This window comes from Coloeus monedula (assembly GCF_965178545.1).
Source record: "Coloeus monedula genome assembly, chromosome: 1".
Taxonomy (NCBI): Eukaryota; Metazoa; Chordata; class Aves; order Passeriformes; family Corvidae; genus Coloeus; species Coloeus monedula.
The window spans coordinates 152,156,742-152,174,901 of record NC_138781.1 but is presented as its reverse complement, the minus strand read 5'-3'; the positions used below and the strand labels follow the sequence as shown (position 1 = coordinate 152,174,901).

The window sequence follows — 18,160 nt, the reverse complement described above, 5'->3', positions numbered from 1 at the left end:
CACTGCTATGGCTCTGCCTTGCACAGCATGGACAGACTTTCACTCAGTACTTTTGTTGATTTAGGGGAAAGGCCAGACGGGTGGGAGCTTGGTAAGGAGAAAAAAAGAAAAAGACAACAATACCCAAAAAAATAGGACAAAAATTTGGTGTGGGAAAGTGAACTATAATCGACTTGTAATTGTAATGCTATTAAAATGGTCTTTTGTCAAGCCAAGCAAACATTGTGCAATACAGAACTGGCTGCATGTTAAGTCTGAACTTTTACAAGCTGAATATGCCTTGGAGTTAACCAGCTTTGTTGCCTCCTCTTCTCTGTTTTGCTGAAACCTCAAAGACCAACCAGTGTTGATAGAAGATTAGGCCTGAAAAGTATAGTTCAATCAGATAATCACTGGGAAATTAAAACAGAGCACTTAAAATGAGTTAAGAACAGATGTTTCATTGTATGGGTGTTCATCACACAGTGCAATAAGATCATCACCCTATTTGAGATCACTGAGAGAATTTCTAACATTAGTAATGGTCTTTCCCATGGAAGTTGTGTGCAACAGAGGGATTGTAGGACAATGGTGTCCAGCTTCCGGGTTGGTGCCCATGTTTCAATTTGGTTGCAGTAGAATTACTCTAGACAGAAACATAACAGGATGGAGGAGCCTATCCAGGATGTTTCTTACCATTTTAATGCAGCAAAAATGCATCAACACTCCAGGTCCTTTTCTGATGCTATCATTCTGGATGAAAAGAAAATTTAACTTAAAAAGGGCACCCAGGTACTTAAAATTTTCTGAAAATTTCCTTCCTCTTCTGAATTTTCTCAGGCAAAATCAGTTCAAGAATAAGATTTTGGTGGCTTTCCTTTTCATTTCTTAAGGATGGTTAAGAGTCAGCTCATCTTTACAGAGAGTAAGTGTACCTGGGTGTATGTAAATATGTGTTCAAATAACTCAAAATAAGTTCCTTTTTTAAAAAGTTGTATTTTACAACATTATACACCTGTACTACACTGTAACATCTACGAGGTCTCTTAATTATTTTGAGGGCTGCAGGTTTTCTAACATTGTTTTTCTCATATTCAGAGTAAGAACAGGTTAAATTGGATTCATAAAGAACACACAAGAGTTTAGATATGTGGTTATGTGTTTGTTGCATCACACACAAATTTAGAAATTACCTTTTTTATTTATATAATTGAGCCTTGCACTGAATAGTGAGACACATGGTCATAATTACAGTGCTTGTCTGTTCATCCTAATTACCTTGCATCTTAATCACCTTGTGCAGTCCAGTAGTAAGATTAAGCCTGTGTATGCAACGTTGCTTTGTCTTCTTTGTTTCAAGTTCTTGGCCTCAATGTCATCCTGTAGCTCTGAGCTCCAGAGACCTGTTGCTCACTTCAGTGCAAATAAGGTCCTGTGAAAAGACAACACAGAATTTAAACAAAAATTACAGTGCTGCACCTGTTTGTGTTTGTGTGAGAGAGGGAGATAGCAGGACAACAGTTCCTGGTGCAGTCAAGGGAAACTCATGGGAAACTAAAGCCAAATTACCCAAGGCCATTCCTGAGAGTCGTGGGAAAAGGTGTTTCTCTTCTCTCCCTCCCTGTCTTTCCATGCCCTGGGCTGGCAGAGCAAGCCAGAGCCTTTTTGGTCCATTTCATGCTGGAGCCGTTCTCCCTTTGTGAGCTTGGAAGCAAGTGGCACCAGGAGGGTGGGCAATGCTGTTTGTGAGCCTGCCAGCACTCCCAGCCTCTTCAGGAAACGTCAGAGAGCTGATCCCCAGAAAGGGAGTGTCTGACCATCACCTGCCCTGCACCTTGCCTGTACCTTCCCAATCCAGCCATTGTTTCCACCATGCACCACAGAGCTGCTACAGAACAGTTTCCCTCCATGGCAACAGGCACAATGACCAAGGTCCGGGTGGATTTCTTCATCCTGGAGATTTTTTTTGATGATTTTGTGTCTCCAGCCCTCCGGGCTAATTCTACTAGAGTTTCTTTTTGCATGAGCAGCTGGTTTCTCCACAGTTCATTTCCCAGTTCCCTCTCCCACTCCTGGCATATGCCAAAATTTGTGGAAGGGATATCAGTCACTTCTGTCTTTCATCAACTTCCTTGAGACTTTTCTGTCCTTTTTTGGAGAGTTAAAAGAAATTTTACGCATGACCTAGCAGAAGATACCTGACCCAGAGTGGGTTTAAGCTTATAGATACCAGAGAAACATTTATTCTGCTAAGGCCAGCCTTGGGGAAAATGCTTGATCTGTTCTATCATGGCTAGATAGAGACTGAGGAAGTGTGTGAATCTGAGGAGAAGGAGGAGAAAAAGGAAGCCAAGTTTAAAAAGTTAAGGGGTTTTCCACCTGATTTTTTTCACGCTTTGTCTCCCAACTCAAAGCCTGTTACTGCAGAAGGCAGTATCTGTAGGTAGATTCAGGAATGTGCTTTGAGCAGACATTTGAAGCCACCTCTAGCTCAGAGAAGAGCTGCCTGTGTTGGTAACCTGGAGTGATTTTTCGCCCTAACAGAAACTGCAAGGAGAGAAAACTCCGAAGAGTTTGAACGCCACTCTCACAGAGCTGTTTGGGGTCATCCCCGGGGACGGGGACCCGCTGCAGGAGCGGGGATCCTACACCTGCAGGCGCTGCGCCGTCGTGGGCAACTCTGGGAACCTCCGGCAGTCTCAGTACGGCCAGGATATTGACTCCCATGACTTTGTGCTCAGGTGAGTAAAAACCACCTCATCTCCAGATGCCTTTGTATCTAAAATTCACTGGTATTTGCAGGGGACAAGTGAGTAAACAAGTTTAATGGTTTATCTGGTGAAACCTGGTACTTAAATCAAGTCTAATTTCCAGGGACATAAACTGTGTATATTGGAGATAGGACCTCATGTTTTAGCTTGGAAAAAAACCATTAATAGGTATTGATACTGTAGCTTGTTCTGCACAATCTATAATTGCCTGTGTTTAAAAATATAGGATAAAAAAGATTTACACTTATGACTAAAAGTTATTTCTGCAGCCAGTGCTCACAAGCGATCTTTTAGACATTTAATTGACTGTATTAGATTTGACTTTCTTGCACTGGTTCATTCTTAAGCAGTGGTGAGGTGGGGAAGCCAAAGCCACTTTTCAGTGGACAGGAATCCCCTGTTTGGCTGCTGGTAATTTGTAAGAGATCTCATTGCTTCTCCCTTTTGAGGCAACAAGATTGGCTACTTTGTCCCACTGAATGGCAAGCAGGAACTAGGTAAGCAGAGCTCATCACTCAGAGAGCAGCCAAAATATCTGGACTAAGTTAGTCTCCAGTATGTCATCTGCCTTTCACACCACAGCTGCCAGCGCAGTACAATTTGGAGAGCAATAAAGGGCGGGAAGGGAGGGCTTGCTATGGAAAATGCCACATGTGGGATTATGCTCTCAGAAGCAACAAAACCTTTAGTAGGAAGCGTGCACTGAAGTCAAGAATAAATCAGCAGAAGATCAACACTGAACTGTTAAGCCACCTTGGCTTCTGATGTGGCTTGAACATGGCATAGAGTCTTCAGGTGACATCTAAATCTTCACAAATCATATCAGGAGTTGCTGCCTGCAGTTCCATGTCTTGCTTCCTGCCAAAAGTCTCTCCCCAAAGGCAGAGGCAGCCAGCCTGGCCTTCAGATTCATGAAGGGGAGAGCCCTCAACATTATTCCTACAGGTTGTGAATGTAGGGCAGCTGCAAATGTGGAAAGCTGTGATGCATTTATGCTTAACTCAGTGTCCCTCCCTGGGGAGGCAGCCCCGTTCCTCTGTGGACTTCCTTATATTGCCTGGGCTACATTTCCGGACTCATGCAGTGACACTCAAAAGCTGGTAGTAGTAACTAAAGAGTAACTCATTCCAGGTTCATGTTTCTGCTCTGAGGCCTTGTCCATCCCATAGCCATCCATCCCTGGCAAGGGCAGAACTCTTGGTGGCTTGGTGAATCTTCCAGTCTCTGATTTATATTTCAGCAATCTTAAGCCAGATCTGAAAGGATTGCACAAGGTTTTAGGATTCAGTGTGGGAATTTGTGCAGAGAAGGTGACCCCTCTGTGCATTAAACACAAAATCTCTGGTGACTTGAAATTCACTTCCACATGTTCTGTCAGTACAGCCAAGTGCAGGGGAGAGCCAAGGAGCCTGAGGGCTCACCTTTCCTTCCAAACAACATGTCCTAGCCCATTTTTATTTGTGTAACTATCTACTTTCATGACAGAAGGAAGTTCCTGCTCCATCCTTCCTGCTGAGACTGGGTGTGAATGCTGCCTTCTGCCATATGGCTACAGCAGCCCCACCTGGGGTGGTAGGAAAGGTGCATAGACCTGAGGGTAGGTTGTAAGATAACCAAGATGTCACCCTTGTCTTTGTCTTGATGGAAAGAAACCCCCGTGTTTTATATCTTTGACTGACTAATCTCAAGATAAAACACAGAGAGTCCCGTGCTTTTCCAGTATTTCTGCACAGTATGGTGTGGGTCGCTGGCAGGGAAGCCAATAACCGGGAACTCAATAACAAATCCACACAGGCTGGCAGGATATTCTGACTATGCTAATAACTCCCTTGACGGGACTTAGAAGAAACTTAAGTAGTTCACCTGGGGAAGAACTGCAATAACACAGCCTGGCATAGACTCGAGAAACAGGTTTTGCCTTTCCTGTTATCAGCAACCAGGGCAGCATGTTGTCTGGCAATGTGTGATGCTCCTCATTACCTCGTCAGCTACATCCTTCCTTGTCCTCCCTGCGCTTCTGCCAGGAGCTGAGCTAATATCATTGCAGAAAAAAACATTTTGCTCAGAGACAACTGGGAGGTTTCTCCATGGTACTGCACAGCACCATGGATTCATGCAAGTTGCTTTGGGGGTCTCTAATGTGCACTGTGCTGTACCACAGAAATATGCAAATCTCTGCCATTGAGGAGCTAAAGTGTCAGGGAGAGAATTGCTGATGAGTTCCCAGATTGGCTTTCAGAAGTGAGCACAGGCATAGAGGCATTTCCGCAGACCTGAGTTCAGAAACCCCCTCTCTGTTCCTTGTATGGGCCGTTCATTTAAGAGTCGGGCTCTGTAATCTTTGTGTGTCCCTTCCAGCTCTGAATATTCTGTGATTCTGTGACTCTGTGATACATCCAGCATAAGGTAGGGTAGCCCTGTTTGGCCAACATGTCTTGACTGAGCCCTGGTGGCCCTGGGCAGATTTCCATGCGCTGACTCCAGGGTTACCTAAAGCTCCCCTTGTGTGTGCAGAGAGACCCTGAGTATCTACAGACTTTGGAGGACATACTACAAAGTAAAAGCAAGGTTTGAGTAAATGAAGGGTCAGCAGCAGGTCCTGTATTTGTCGCTGTGGCTGTGATGTCTTTTCATGGGAGAACCATAAGGAAGATTTTCTGCTTCTCGTCACACATAACGTGGTTTATTACCTTGGCCCTAGACATTCAAATACACCTGTATAGGTAGGGGGAAATGGAACTGCAAGAAGTCTAGCTGATGTACCTCAGGGCAATGTTTTTCTTATCAGGTGGAGGATGCAGCTTTAGGATGAAGTGAGATGTGTCCTCATGGACTCCCCACTCTTTTGGTCTGCTGTCTGCTGGCTGTAAAGGGAATGCAGGGATGTGCTCAGAGATACATCTGCTTGGTGGACACTCCTATTCAGTCCAAGGAGCTCCACACTGAAGCTGAGCTTTCATTTACTGTTTAACTGCATGGGTTATGATCATTCCAGCTTGCCTAAGGACCCCTATACCCTGTCAGGTCTGTCTGAAGACCCTGCATAGAGCACTCCCTTAGGCATGGGAGCATGTTCCTGTGCCTCAAGCAAATGACTTAGTGATGGTTCCCATGTGTTTGTATTTACCTAATTCCTCTCCTGTCTCAATTCTTGCTTTTGGGCTGCAGAATGAACCGTGCCCCCACTGCTGGCTACGAATCAGATGTTGGGAGCAAGACCACTCACCACTTTGTTTATCCTGAGAGCTACAAAGAGCTGGCAGCAAATGTGAGCATGATCCTGATCCCCTTCAAAACCCTGGACCTGCGCTGGGTTGTCACCGCTCTCACCACAGGCACCATCAATTTGTGAGTAAGGGCAGGGACAAGGGGTGGGAGTTCCATACTTCATGTTGCTGTAGGACATAATGGCCTGTGTGGAGTAAATCCCTGCTTCTGATAAGGCCTAGGCATGCTTTACAGACCCTCTCAAGTCAGAGTTCAGCCCTGACACTTGATTTCTAGGAAAAACTTAATGTTATGATGTGGTTGTTGAGGCAAAGATCAAGATCCAGTCTCTTACATCCCCATTTCTAAGAGAAATGAGAAGGCGAGTTTTTGTTGGTGGAGTTGACCAGTTTGATCTAAAGCCTCCTGAGCTTTGGGGTTCAGTGCCTTATTTTGGGCTTCTGCTCATCTGTTCTCCTCTCTGGTTCGTTGTGAGTCAGTACACTTGCAGAAGAGGACAAGGAGGCAGAGAGGGGTGTGCAGGTTGTTCACCTGAGGCAGAGAGAGCAGATGCAGACCACAGCACTTAGTGCCCCATCCACAGGACAGGCACCCCTGGACAGGTTTGTCAGGAGTTTTGTCTGTCCTTCCCGGTGGAACGTGATTGAGAACTGTGCAGAGGAAACAATGTTTTGTGTGTCACCTGCATGTCTTAGCCTTAAATTCAAGAGTTCTACTTGGCAATAATGTGACACACTGGAATTTATTCTCCAGTTCTTTTTTGAGCGCTGTCAGAAGTAAAGGTTGTCTCCTGGTTGATTTATGGCAGCACCAGAATTAGAAATGTGATCAAAATGCATGTTTCTTCTGGAAGCCTGCAAGCAGATTCTCTTCCTTCCTGTAAGCTGGCTTTTCCTAATCCAGAGAATGAAATATGTGACATTTGTACTGTGTGTGAGGTTGTCTGCTGGGTGTAAAACCACAGCCTTGTGGGATTGCCTGGTGACACTCTGCTACACATAGACAGCAAGAGCAGATCAGATTGCTTTATTCCAGGGAGAAATATTTCAAGACATTTGAACTTTTTTCCCAGTTTCAAGTCTCAGAAGATTTAAACTTGGAAATGTGTGTCTCGAGTGTGTTGACTGGGCATAAGACCTACTTTGCGATTTTAACTGGAACTCTTTGATGGAAAAGCAAATAAAGTTTTATTTTCTATTCATTTTCTTTTCTCTCTTTGTAGATGCATTTTAGATTCTTTCAATTTCTTATTAAGATTCCCTTAACTTGTAACAAATCTCTGTTAGCTTCCTTTTACCTTTTTCATCACCAGCATTTAATACACACAGTCAGAAATTGTCTCAAAAAAAACCATCTTCAAGACACACTCATAACTGGGAAAAATCAGCACACTTAGAAAACTCTACCAATCACTACAGGAAAGTCATTGAGGTGCAGGAGCATGTCCAGATAAAAGCTGTGGATCTGTGTAAGGGTCTGGAGCACATGTCTGATGAGGAGCAGCTGAGGATGTTCAGCCTGGAGAAAAGGAGGCTCAGGGGGGACCTTATAGATCTCTACAACTCCCAGAAGGGAGGCTGTAGCCAGGTGGAGGTTGGTCTCTTTTCTCAAGTAACAAGCAACAGGAAAAGAGGAAATGGCCTCAAGTTTCACCAGGGGGGTTTAGACTGAATGTTAAAAACATTTTTTTCACCAAAAGAGTTGTCAAGCACTGGAACAGGCTGTCCATGGGAGTGGTGGAAGTCACCATTCCTGAAGGGAATTAAAAGATGTGTAGGTGTGGCACTCAGGGGCATGGTTTAGTGATGACTTGGCAGTGCGGGGTTAACTGTTGAACTCAATGATTTTATAGGTCTTTCCAAACTAAATTATTCTAGTGTTCTATAGTTTACATTGACACACCTTTTGCAGGCAGGTCCACTGCCTGTTCCTGCCCCAGGAGAAAGCTCTTGGTACTTACTGAACTCTGAGGTCTGCTCTGATTTCAGGTGAGCTCTTAGCCTATTAGGAAGGCTGGTTGACCACAATGCAGTCACAGCACATGAAAGGGAAAACATCTTTGCTTAATAAATTACAGAATATATTATATATTTATAATTAGATTGTATACATGGGCTTGGTAAGCATCTGGTATAAATTAGCGTATGAGTATTTAACCACATGAAAGAAATACCACTATTTTAAGATTTTTGCCAGACTCAAAGCAGGAAAATTGCATAATTAATACGCTGGAATAATAAAAGCAGAAAATCATAAGCATATAAATCATAGCAATGTATGTAGCATAATTTTAGCCTTGTAGAATTAACCTATGAGCATGCATTAAACACACAGTGTCAGATAATGGGTATAAGGAAATTGTTGAGTGCACACTTTTAAAGAGAAAAAGGCATGAAATAAAAATAAAACACATTTGAAAGTCAGTATTTTAGAAAGAAGAAGTACTTATCTCCTTACCCCAGTCTGCTTGGGCATTGTTCTGTGTGCACAGGCTGCATAGTGTCAGCTGAGTTTAGGCTAACAAGAACCCGAGTGTACTCACAGCTAAAAAAGATAAGCATCCTGTATTGGTTGGACCTTTACACAGTGTTTAATTTTCTGTATTTCATCCAAATGAAAGAATTTCCTAAAACACAAAACCTGTGAGTTAAACATATTCTCCTCTTAGTATTATCATAATTCTTGCAATTTTTACATTTCAAAACAAAAGCCAAACTGCAGATTGCCTTAATATTCACTTCAATTGATAGCTGATTGATTCTCTCAGACATTCTCAGTCCCATTTAACTGATGTATTTCCATCTGAAAATGTCTCTCTAAAACTAAGCATTGTTCCAGAAAAGAATAAGAAATGCCTTTTCTAGGATAGGAAACTTTCGGGCCCTCATCAGCCATATATTTACCCTGGTTGCCTTCACTTGCAAGTCTTTTAGGAATCTGCATGCTGAAAAAAACTCCACTTAGTTTGGCAAAGACAATTGCTGTATTCCTTAAAATGTTGCACATTCTAGGTTGAGGTTTCAGTAAATGTCTTGTACAAGGTGGCCAATGACAGAGTTCAGTAGAGTCCTGCACAGTGGCTCATGGAAGATGTTTCCCAGGCAATGTGTTTACCTTCATCACAGGTATCACTCTGTCCCACTCCTGTGTGGTACTTCCAGCTTCCAGGGTCTCTCACTCCCTGGCTGCCCTGCAGCCCAGGTTTTACATGATCATAAGAGCAAAGGTCTTAATCAGTGTGCCAGTATCTTCTGTGTGATTTTATGAAATTCTGCAGCCATGTGACAGCAGGGCTTGGGTATTTCTTCTGAAAGAATGAAATAGCCCTTGGTTAAAATTACTAATATGTCATCTGACAAGAGCTACAGCAGTCTCCTGGTTAGACCAGAGATGTCCACCAGTATTGTCTTGAACACTGCATGCCCATCTCTTTGGTCTTCTACTATATCTATCCATGAAATACAGCCCTCTTGCTTCCTCCACATCACCTTGTGGGAAAAGATTGACTGTTTATTTATTATATTGAGGAGATTCTACCAGCAAAGAAGCCCTTTTTGTCTTCATAAGCATGAAAAGGATATGGGATCACCAAGACTATTTACTGATTTGCTGGTCAAGGTCAGGCATGGGCTACAGCTGCAAGGGCATATTTGCTGAGATCAGATTGAGAAGTCTGCATGAGTGTCCCTTTCCCCAATAGCATCACCTCTTAGGAGGGTTGGAACCACCCATCACCTCTCTCACTGCCTCCATCCCAGAGCCGGGATTGCAGGTCAGGAGAACATTGCCAGGTGGCCACTAGTTTGGGAAGATTTAGACTAAGTTTTAAAAGTGATGATGTTCCACGGTTCAAAGAAAATAAAACCTTAATGACAGGAACCTTGTCATTACCAAAACCCAAGTGAAAACACTGAGACTGAGCTAATGGAAGGCTTTGGTGATTTATCACAATCCATCTAAGAAGTGTGCAGGATGTATTTTGGGATATACTCCAATTACAAGGCCAGCTCACCAGAATTTTTTCATGTGAAACAAATTCAGGAAGATTTTCTTCTTACAGCACTCGTGATAAGCTGTGCAATGCCAGCACACCCTGTGCATGAGATATGGGGAATAAAAGTTTTTTTCATTTGCAAGACAAGACTCGTGTTTTCAACCCAGTCATAAGGTGTAACTTGGAAAATTTATGCTGGAAACTGCAGGAAGCCTTCAGCATCGCCCTGGGGAGGAGGGAAATAGCTTTCTGATGAGGGGCTGTGTACTTGGGAATGCCTGAGTTTCATATAACCGCAGAACTGGTGAACTCTGCTGCCACCAACTCTGAAAATCATGAGGTAACGCCGAGTATTAGGAGAGGAAAAGTCTCCCCCTGGTGGGAGAAGGTTTTTTCTGCCAAGAAATTAAATGGAAAATCTTTCCCATCATCAAAGAGCAAAGACTGCAACTGTAATGATCCAAGAATTACAAGTCTCGAGCTCCACATAGTATTGACTCTACAGTGTGTTCTCAACTAAATCTTTGGTGTCCTACTGCCAATAATTAACTTGAATATTTAAGAATGTAGTGGTTTCCTATAAAATTGCTTCAGTGACAGCTCAGTTCTTTTCCTGCTGTGTTACTTAATTGCAGCCTCATTTTACAACAATTTCTTGAATTTACTACTTTCAAATAATTTGAATTTATTACTGTTCGTGAAGAATATTCTTTCTTTGGAATTACATTTGGAGTTTTATTTATCATGGTGCTGTCTTTCTTTTTTCTTTAACAGCACATATGTTCCAGTTCCACGGAAAATCAAAGTCAAAAAAGAAAAGGTGAGAAATGCTGGTTTGTGGATTTGTTCTGCTTATTTATTTGTAGGCCTTTTGCTTCTCTGGGAGACAGCAAGAATCCAAGCAAGCCCTTGACATTCATAAAAATATATTCATAAAAAAACCAAAATACAGACGCTTTACAAGGCTCAGCTAAGCTAAAAATTTGGCTCCTGTGTGCCGTTTAGGCCATAGATCAACTACTAAATAATTGTGGTTGGAAAGTAATTGGTCTTTTGGCTATGCCATTGCATGAACACTGTTCTGAAGGTTGTATCACTTCCTCTGGTGCTGCTCAGGGACATTAAAAGTGCAGCATTGTCCTCCACAGCAATTGCTCTCTTCCCACCTGTTGCAGTCATTTGTATGTAATGACACTGAGGAGAGACTTTGGAGGTTTTTAAAAATAATTTTAATATTTGAACACCAAGGATGTTTCTCACTCCCCAGTCAGTTCCTTGTAATAAGGAGCTAAGTGAACTCTGAACAAATAAAGCTGTTTCCAAGTCAGTGGAGAATTCCTCGTGGTAGGCTCTTGACCCACAGCTGCAATAATTACCTGTACCCAATTAAACAAGCTTGGAGGCTGAGCTCAGGCCAAGTCCAGGAAGGTTTTGCTCTAGGTATGTTACAGGTCTCACAGGCAATGCTCAAGCACAGTTTGCATGAGAGCACAGACCAGGGAACATTCCCTGCTTTGCACAGGGACAGGCTGGAGGCAGGATTTCCCACAGGGAAAGATGTTAATTCGAATGTGGGAACTTTAGCCACTGTGCAAAGACTTCTGTTGTTGTAGCTGCATGGTTTGAGGATATAACTGAGGCAGGCTGTGTGGGAGAGGAAGAGCCTCTTCCATGGAACTTCCAGAAAAATAAAGGTCTCATTCTCTCAGTCTTTGGAAAGACGGATTTAAAAAGTACAGGCATCTGGTGTATCAAGGGCTGTTAAAGTATGACATTAGCTCCAGAACATTAAAATTACTAATTAAAGCACACATCTTTCATTCAAGAGGTCAGGTTTTGCCAAAGGCTTCAGGTGAGACCCTGAACTAGTATCACTTTATTTTTCTTTGCTTCAAGCCATGGACCTCTAGGGTGCATTAAATAATCCCTTAGCTCATCCTCACCTGTTGTGAGGTACATGACAACCTCTGCAAAACCCCTGTGAGAAGCACCAGGGCAGGTGGTTAAACTCGCATCACAGCTGAGTGGCAGCTGCCCAGGATGTGGTGATTTGTAGCAGCTTCCTGAGCACGAGAGGAGAAGTCTGTATTTCTTCCCACACTGTACAATGGAAAACACCCTGCAAGAAGAGATTACACACAGATACAATATCAGCAATTAACCTCTGACTTTGTAAAAGGAAAAGCCTTGCAGCTAACCAGATAGCACTGAAATGCTATCACTCTAATTACAAACACAGCATGGAGGGAAAAGCCTCTGCCTCATTCAGGGGAGGGGGTTGAAAGTAAGGGCCCCCACCAGTCCTTGGATTTACTGTACTCTCAGTCCTTAAGTGCTCTGTCTCTGTGAGATGACCTCTGTGAGATAAAAAAATGCATTTTATGTCTTGTAAGAAAAAAGTATACAGCATAGAAAAATAGCATGTTTAGGAAACAGGATAAAAGAAGCTTACATGACCTGATAGGCTTCCTGATAGTTTACATTTGGCCCTTGGTTTCCTTAGATCTGTACTTACAGAGACATCAAGACATGGCTGGTGTATTGTGTGGAAGAGGGAATTGCTCCTATGTTCCCACTCAAATTACAGTTGGACTGATGATCTTAGGGGTTTTTTCCAACCTAAATTAATCTATGGTTGTATGGAATGTGTCATGGCATCTCATGCTTGCCTTTTTCAGGACTCCAACTCCCCAGAGCTCACCTGCAGGGTGCTGAAGGGAGAGTTGAATGGCTAATGCCTGATTTCCATCTCACTTGTGCTGTTTCATACCCATTGGTTTCAGTAGGAATCTCCAGGATTCACATTACTGTAAGCAGGAGGAATATCAAGACCAAGGAAGGGCTATTCATGTGTAACTGCACATGGGGAATATTCCTGAATGCACTTAATATGAGACTTATTTTTCCCTTTCACTTGCCCTCAAGGAATAACTATTATTCCTTTCTTACCCACTCCCCTACCCCAATGTCCTTTAGGAATTATGTGCTACCGTTGTTTTTTCCCAGGGTATTTTACTAATGAGTTTTTCTCTCCAATTTTGCCTAGATCCTGGTTTATAATCCATCTTTTATGAAATACATCTACGAAAACTGGCTCGAGCATCATGGCAGATACCCCTCCACAGGCTTTCTGTCTTTGATGTTTGCTCTCCATGTGTGCGATGAGGTAAAGTCTGTCTGTGTTTGGATATATGGATAAAAAATCAGGACATTTCACACTGAAGAGCCAGGAACAACCCCTGGCCACTCACTCAGCCTATTTCCCCCTCTCCACCTTCTCTGCCATTTGCCTCTTCAAACATATGCAGACTCTTCAGAAACATGCAGACACACTCAACTGACAGTGACGGATTTTTTTAATGTCATCAAGTCGTAGGGTTTACGAGGCACTCTGGGAGAATATAATTAAACATAAACAGAGATTCCAACTGGTATCAAAACACATCTAAACATGAATGGCATCTTTGCCCATCTTGTTAGTGAAAGTTTCAATTAGGTTTTGCCTCTCTGTATTTTCAAACTCAGGCTTCTGGGTTTTTACAGTAGGTTATAGTAAATGACTTTGTTCCAGCAGTTACTTGGGGAAATTCCCCAGTTTGAGTGATGTGAGGTGCTCCAAGGTGACTGGAGACTCATCTAGTTAGAGGTTAGCTCTAAGGCCAGGTTAGTTCTACAAAGTCCTGCAAACCTGAGCTTGTCAGCATGGGGGATAAATCTCACTTTGCTGGCAAAATCCCTGTCCTGGACACACATCTGCTGATGAAAGAGTTTTGGTCACCCAGGCCTGTGTTGCTTGGAGAGGTGATGCAAATACTCCTAAAGATACTGGAAGAAACTCTTATCATAGTAACAGCAGATTGGGTGGAGCCTGTTTTATGGTAAGCAGGCAATAACCAGGGCTCTGACATTACCAAAACCAACTTAAAAACAGCTCATATTTGAGTGGGCCTGGGTGTGAGTGGTTTAGGGAGCTTGTTTTTTAGCTATGACCCATTCAAATACAGCCAGACATATCACCACTCACAGTTTAAATAAATCAGCTGTGATGTTTGGACTTTCACCATTAGAGGACACAGACACAGCCATCAAAAAATGAGCCTTTGGGAGAGGAGAGGCTGTAGGTGTATACATGTGCAAAGAACATAAAATCCATCTGTCTCTGAAGTGACTGCAAATATCATATAATCAAGGATGTAAGTGTGGTAAACATGGGTCATTATTTGGAAGACCAGGACCAAACCAAATTTTTTTCACTCTTTGTGGCCTACATCAGCTAAGGAGGCAATTCCCATCCCAAGCCACTGATCTGTTGAGGTCAATCATGCTTAAGGGATAGGAATGCATTTTCATATTGCAAATAAACCAGAATTAATGGATAGAAATCTCCTTTTCCCTCTGAGTTCAGGTCTGGTGGTGTCTTGGCATAGCTTAGGATGTCACGTTCTTTGGACAGGCCTTGGGCTGTTTCTCTGTGGTCATGTCATGCACCAGAAGAGCTTGGGACACCACTGAGGACCTCAGGTGCTGCTGCCTGTAAATACCCTGAGAATAAAGTTTCTTCAGCACTTCAGATGAAGAGTAATTGCTTTCCAGTCAATAACAGTAGCTCTCCCTTGCATCCTAGGTGGATGTGTACGGCTTTGGAGCAGACAGCAAAGGACACTGGCACCATTACTGGGAAAACAACACTTCAGGTGGGGCTTTCCGCAAGACAGGAGTCCATGATGGGGATTTTGAGTTCAATATAACTTTGACTCTTGCCTCCATTGAAAAAATAAAGTTTTTCAAGGGCAGATGACCCTGGCCATGGGAACAAGTGGGGGCTGCAATTTCCAGCATGCAGCAGAACAAAGCTCAGTGAAGATGATCTAGGCACCAGCCAGGTTTGAATGCGTGGATCTGCGGTGGATTTGGAGCATCTCACACTGCAGGGAATGAGGCCAACGACCGGCTTCCAACTGCACATGATTTCCTGTCTATGGATAGCTGGGAGCTATCAATCAGTTGTGGGAATGAACTAATCTCTACTTAAGCTCTACACCTTGATTCTTGAATTACTGATGAAAGATCTGCCTGTTGCAATTAGGGGAAACCTGGGCACAGGAACCGCTGTCTGTGTGTCCGTTCTCTCTGCGAGCAAGGCAGGAAATCCTTGAAGAAGAGTGAAAAAGACTTTTGGGACTTAAGACCCACTAAGGCAGCTGTGAACATCATACTAAGGATTACCTCAAAGAAATGAATTCACTTCTGCTGTTGATCTTCTTTTTGAACCGTCTCTTCTCTATTCTCTATTACTTCTGTTTTCATGCTGTATTAAGGAAAAACATGATGAAGTTGCCTGGAGTAGTAACTGTTTCAACCATTGCCTCATTTTGCATTGATAGTGTCTAGAAAATATGAAACTGTCTCATGTATTATTTAATATTGCTTCCTACACAGCCATAATGATGGAGAAAATAATACTGAAAACTCCAGGGGAAAAAATGGCCTTTTTAGCCACTTGTCTGTCCCGCTTGGTTATATGTAATTTTGGTTCTCTTTTGGTGGAAAATACTCTGGATTTTTTTTTTTTATTTAATCAGTTTAAGATTGGAAAGTGGACTTTTTTCAAGTCATTTACATGTGCCTTTTATAATTGTGCAACAGATGTGATTTTTGTTTTTAAGATGACAAACCCTAAATTAAACTTTTTTATAAAAGGGGGGAAAATTAACCAAAGTTTAACCTCTGTCTGGTATGCTTTTGTAGTAGAAACCTATAATAACAACTCCTATATTGCATTTGAACAAATGCAAACAAGACAATTTTTAAAGGTAGCTTTTACCTTTTTTAAGGGAAAATATTCAAAAGTCCCAAGAAAATTTTCTTAAGTTTTTAAACAATTAAAATGTGGTATCTCTTTACAAGGTCTCTGTTTGAAATGGAAAAGAAATCATGGGTTGGGATATCAACTAGTAATACATTAACAATCTTTGTTCTGTAGCAGCACCTACAAAGACACAATCTGCACAAGCTGATCTTAGAGCATAAGACAGACTTCAAAATCATGTGCATCTTTGGAGGAATGAGTATATGGATGTCAGTACCTCTAGGCAGTGAGAGGAGGGAAGTTACACTGGAGATTTTATATCCACAGATTTTTGCTGGAATCAACGCATTAAAGCCTCAAGGACAGATAAAATACAAATCCAAGTAAGGCAGGGAACAATGGAAAACAGTGGTCTTTTTTTCCTGATATCATGAAAACAGTACTCATGGATTATTGACCCACTTTCAGCCTTGGGGAAGCCAGAGGAGTTCTTGCCACAGACTTGAAGGGAGTTTTGATCAGGCTTGGGAAAAATGGCATATTTAATTTTTAATGTATCACATTGGTTGGAGTTTATGCCAAATCATCTAAACGTCTCCTCTCTATGCACCAGTTGTGGCAGAATGGCCAAGCAGATGAGTATTTGAGGTTGGTGAAAGCCCTTCAGTACTGATGTGCTTCATGCAGGGTTTATCCCCTTGTCTTTCTGCACCAGCTGGTGCCAGTGAGGTGCCCTCCAAGGCAGCAATACATGGCACAATGTCATGGTCAGCTGGAATTTTGGGCCACAGCACCGCTCACCAACATGAACTGCTTTACCCACATGAGTACTACTGAACTCGTGGCATATAAAGAGCCAAGGATGCCAAATGTCTGTGTGGGGCATCAAGCTCCCTCACCTGGTGTGACCTTTCAGTTCAGCAATATGGAAAGGGCAGGATTTTCAAATCTCATCATGATTTTTCTCAAGATGAGACCTGTTCATGATCCTCATGTCAAGAAGCCATTTCCCAGCATGGTGGCCAGCAGAACTCACCTGCATGTCACAGGCACAGCAGATTTGATGGGCTTACTGTCTGCTCCATGTCCTTTGTAAAAGAATGAAGCATTACTACCTGAACCATGTTTGCTCGTTTGGTTTAAGCATTCCTGCTTGTTTAAATTGCTGTTAATCAATAGGCTTCTGGTGAGGTGCTGCAGTAATACAAACAAAGCAAGTTTAAGAGGCAAAAGACTACTTGGATGCCAGTGATAACTCCACAGTGTGGCTGGATTTTGGAGCTTCAAGTACTTAATTTTTTCTTTTTTCTCATGGACAAATATTAGTAATTCAGAAACATTGACTGCTCTTTCAGTCATTTTTGGAAAGACTTGGAAGAAAACTCATGGTGGTTTATCCCCTTAATGATTTTTTTTTTTATCACAGGGGTCAGTTTGGAATCAAAAATAGTAGAAAAAGAAGCCAGATATATTCTAGTCTGTGTTGTTCTGAAAGTTTCCTTTTGCTTTTCTCATAAAAATTCCATTTTCCCCTGAACATTCTGCCTCTGACAGCACATATAAAACCTCATGGCTCGTACATGCAGATATATTTAGTGTCTTCATCATGGAACAAGCTGCAATTCCCATTTAATTTTGTTGCCAACAGCAAGCAGTAACTGTGAACCACTGATGTCCATTTTTCAGAGTGTAAGGAGAGAAGAGAGTGGATCTCTCCAGGTGTAGGATGAGGAATAGTCTGTGCCATCACATTTCTATTCCAGGGAAACTTTTTCTAGAGTCCTTATAGGCAGCTGACTTGTGTTAGATCCTTGTCTCAGTTCCCCAACAACTTTCAATTGCCTTCAGAATCAGGAGATACCAACAAGTGATGCTGAGGGAAGAATTAATTCCCACTGCCATTATTGAAGACTGTTTTCCTGCTAGAAACTTTTTGGGTTTATTTGGTTTAAAAGAACCAAGGAAGACATTTAACAACTTGTCAAGGCTTCAAACTCTTGGACTGTATTTGCCACCACTGCAAAATCTCTGAAGCACTCCTTGAGTGCTTTTTATGGTTTTTACCAAAGCCAAATCTCTTGAGCACTTTTTCCCTCCCATGACCAGATTTTCTTTGTATTTTTCTCTGACTACACAATCAGTTATGGTTTTTTTCTCTAATGGAGGGGAGTCTGACACAATCATTCATTGACCTTTTATTTATTTAATTTTTCAGTATGATATGAATCTAAATAAATTTTTATTGTAATCAAAGCATTTCTGTGTACACTTCTTTTTTCCACAGTACTTTCATTAGCTCCTAGAACCTCCTCTGCCACATAACAGTGTAAAGAGGCTTATTCCTCTTCCTCACACCTATCCAGTCAGTGATCTTAGAGG

The 18,160-nt window shown here is 42.3% G+C and overlaps 1 protein-coding gene across 1 annotated transcript in view; it reads left to right on the top strand.

Annotated features, from left to right (window-relative positions):
• ST3GAL1 (ST3 beta-galactoside alpha-2,3-sialyltransferase 1) overlaps positions 1 to 17,938 on the top strand; it is a 78,297-nt gene extending 60,359 nt beyond the window's left edge. The window contains exons 3-7 of the mRNA XM_082297006.1: positions 2,524 to 2,720; positions 5,919 to 6,098; positions 10,747 to 10,792; positions 13,019 to 13,138; positions 14,597 to 17,938. Of these exons, the coding sequence (XP_082153132.1) occupies positions 2,524 to 2,720; positions 5,919 to 6,098; positions 10,747 to 10,792; positions 13,019 to 13,138; positions 14,597 to 14,770 (717 nt within the window). The 3' untranslated portion in view covers positions 14,771 to 17,938. The remainder of the gene's footprint in view (positions 1 to 2,523; positions 2,721 to 5,918; positions 6,099 to 10,746; positions 10,793 to 13,018; positions 13,139 to 14,596) is intronic.
• Positions 17,939 to 18,160: the final 222 nt, after the last annotated feature.